Genomic DNA, 3,009 nt, shown 5'->3' with positions numbered 1-3,009 from the left:
CACGCCTGGGGTTCACTTCTATGGCATCTTTACCCTTGGAATACAAGGACTCTCCTGTGGCTCTGCTAGTCTGGAGAAACTTTCAGAGCTTTTGTGACACACAGCCCGCTGTGGCGCTGGGCCAAGGGCTCCCCACCACTGGTCTAGAACCCTCTGCGCTCTGGGCCTTGTCAGTTCGCTACTTTCCTGCCGTCTCCTAGAAGGGGAAGGTACGGACACCACTGAGGAGGCTCCCGGGGGCTGGGCTGTGGAGCCGCTGCCGGCCCTGGCTGTCTGGCTTTGGCCTTGGGCTTCTCATTCAATTCTGAGATTCTGGCTTCCGGGACCAGGCTCTCTGGTCAGGGTCCCAGTCCTGCCCCAAGGCCAGGAACCCAAAAGGCCCTGGTGCTGAGCTGAGGGTGGGGTGGCGGCCGAGGCTGCGGGTGTAGCCATCGGCAGGATACGCTGACGTGGTGCACACGGCTGGGGTGTCACCTGCTCTGTAGGCCCAACTGCGACCACAAAGGGCCAGAGAGGTCGCGGCTGTGGGGCTTCTCACCAGGAAAAGGGCCGCAGGTAGCCAGACCCGGTGGAAGGAAGAGCTGGGAGGCCGTCAGCTCAGAGCCGCGGGTGCTAGACGTGGGGAGGACCCGGATGTCAGGGGCAGAGGCAGATGGCAGCCTCCAAGCTCCAAGCCTCAAAGGAGACTGATGACTTGATTTCTATCCAGTGCTTTATTGAGGGTATCTCAGAGGGAGACCAGAAACGTAAGAGTGCACTGCACATGTGACATCCGTGTGTGTGTGTGCGCCGTGTGAGACATCCACGTGTGCGCGTGACTTCTGTGAGGTCCCTGACCTGTGCTGAGGGCTCGGCCAGGCAGGGCCTGTGCCCACGGGTAAGGCAGACAGGCGGGTGGCGTCTGGCTCACTGCTCCTGGGTGCCCCAGGAGATGTAGTCGGGCCGCGTGGCCGCGTGGTACTCGTCGATCAGCTGCTGCACGATCTCGCGGGATGTGTCCATCTCGTCGAAGTTGTCCTTGAAGATGTCCTCCTTGCGGAACTGCTCCATGAAGGCCTCCCGCTTCCGCAGCTTGTCGAACTGGCGGCAGGTGCGCTCGAAGAGCTGGGGTGTGCGGACCTCGAGAGTCAGGGCGAGGCTGAGGGACGGCTCGGCCCGGGGAGCCAGGGAACCGCACCGCAGGACGCCAGGGCGGGGCAGCGGGAGGGCGGGAGTGCGGCCAGGGACCGACGGGCGGGAGGCGCAAGGCAGGCTCACCGAGGAGATGCTGGTGTGGTTGGCCATCATGAGCCCGCTGACCCGGTGGGCGGACGGCAGGTACGGGGACTTCCTGGACAGCGCCACCTGGATGCTGGCCGGGCCCCAGGGGATGAAGTTGGCCAGCTTGCGCTCCCGGATCCTCTGCAGGCTCTTGTGCACCTGGCCGGGCACAGGCACGGGGTCGCCGCTGCCCGCCTGTCCTCAGCCGGGGCCGGGGAGGGGCCGAGGCCCGCGCCTACCTGTGTGGGGTCCACCTCGCCCTGGATGATGTTGAGGATGGCGATGTAGCAGTGGCTGGTCTGGCGGTCCCGGCCCGTGGACACCATCACGTTCTTGGGCTGCAGCAGCCGCCGCATGACGTCCAGCACCGTGGTCTTCCTCACGCTGGCCACCTGAGGGCGGGGTGGGGGCGCGGGCCGGGGACGCGTGGGAGGGGGGAGGAGCGGCCGTGAGACCCGGCGCGGGGCGGCTCTCCGGGCAGCTCCCTCGGTGCCATCTGCCCGGGGTCTCTGCTGCTGCGGGATCCGAACCCTCGGCCGCCCACCCACCCGAGGCTCAGCGGGCCCTGCCCGCCCCGGCGCGGGAGCGGGAGCAGGAGCGGGGCCAGGGCCGAGGCGCTCACCGACTGGTCCGTGGTGAGGGGCGTGTAGCCGGTCATGAGGAAGTGCAGCCGCGGCGTGGGGATGAGGGAGGCGATGAGGCCGATGAGGTCGTTGTTCATGTAGCCGGGGTAGCGCAGGGTGGTGGTGCTGGCCGACATGATGGTGGACACCTGGGGTGGGGCGGTGTCACGGCCTGGCCTGGGGCGGACCCACCTCCCTGGTGGCCCCGGCGTGGAGGGCGCCCCATCCGGGGGCCGAGGACTGGCTCACCAGCTGGTTGATCTGGGAGAAGGACGGGTTCTGGATGTGCAGGCGGTCTGTGGCGATCTGGTTGAGGGCTGTGTTGTCCAGCACGACCTGGGGACAGAGGGGGCCACAGCCCTTCTTGAAGGAGAAAGGAGACCCGAACAGAAGCGGGGCCCTCGCCTCCACCAGCTCCCGCACCCGGAAGTGGGCCTGTTCGCTGGAAAAGGAAAGTAGGCCTCACAGCAGCAGAGCTCCTCGTGGACCATGGGGACAGTAAGCAAAGCACGTGTGCGACTGCCCCAGTGTGCCTCGGAGTGCCTGCCTTGCGCTTTACTCAACCTCCAGCCTACTGCAGACAATCATTAAATACAGACCAGGCTCAGACATGGTGCATGTGCTTAGCAAGCGTGAGGCCCTGGCTTCCAGCCCCCACCCCAGAACCAATCACTCAGGAAAGTATATTTAGCCAGGTTTAATGGTGAACATTTGTTTTTCCTGCACTCAGGAGGCTGAGGCAGGAGGATCACCTGGAGTACAAGGCTAACCCTGATTACTTAGTTCAAGGCCAGCCTGAACTACATGAGCAAGAACCTGTCTCAGAAAGTATATTTAATGACCTGAAATATGTACAAAGTCTCTGATGTTAACTGGGGAGTCTCTGCTAAGACAAGGAACCCAACCTGAGAGTTCAAACATGAGGGGGCAAAGAAAGACTACAAGGTAGGCTTGGGCACGTCCACTCCGTTGGGAGCCCTGCTGCCTCCAAGGACGGGGAGCCAGGAGGAGGTCAAAACCTTACTTCTCGGTCCAGCCCACCCAGCACGGCTTGGTCAGGCCTGTTCTCTGTGTGGCCTGGGCTTGGCACAGGAGGGACGGGGCCAGGGGACCAGCGGGCACTCAC

At 64.1% G+C, this 3,009-nt stretch overlaps 1 protein-coding gene across 1 annotated transcript in view; it reads right to left on the bottom strand.

Annotated features, from left to right (window-relative positions):
* Nucleotides 1-821: 821 nt before the first annotated feature.
* Nucleotides 822-3,009, bottom strand: part of LOC102019761 (tubulin gamma-1 chain) — a 7,816-nt gene continuing 5,628 nt past the window's right edge. Inside the window, exons 7-11 of the mRNA XM_005394465.2 lie at nucleotides 2,133-2,219; nucleotides 1,883-2,032; nucleotides 1,500-1,652; nucleotides 1,258-1,419; nucleotides 822-1,104 (exon numbers count right to left, since the gene is read on the bottom strand). Coding sequence (XP_005394522.1) covers nucleotides 907-1,104; nucleotides 1,258-1,419; nucleotides 1,500-1,652; nucleotides 1,883-2,032; nucleotides 2,133-2,219 — 750 coding nt within the window. The 3' untranslated portion in view covers nucleotides 822-906. The remainder of the gene's footprint in view (nucleotides 1,105-1,257; nucleotides 1,420-1,499; nucleotides 1,653-1,882; nucleotides 2,033-2,132; nucleotides 2,220-3,009) is intronic.

This window comes from Chinchilla lanigera, unplaced genomic scaffold (genome assembly GCF_000276665.1).
Source record: "Chinchilla lanigera isolate Chin_1 unplaced genomic scaffold, ChiLan1.0 scaffold00050, whole genome shotgun sequence".
NCBI lineage: Eukaryota > Metazoa > Chordata > Mammalia > Rodentia > Chinchillidae > Chinchilla > Chinchilla lanigera.
This window is presented reverse-complemented; position numbering and strand designations above follow the sequence as displayed.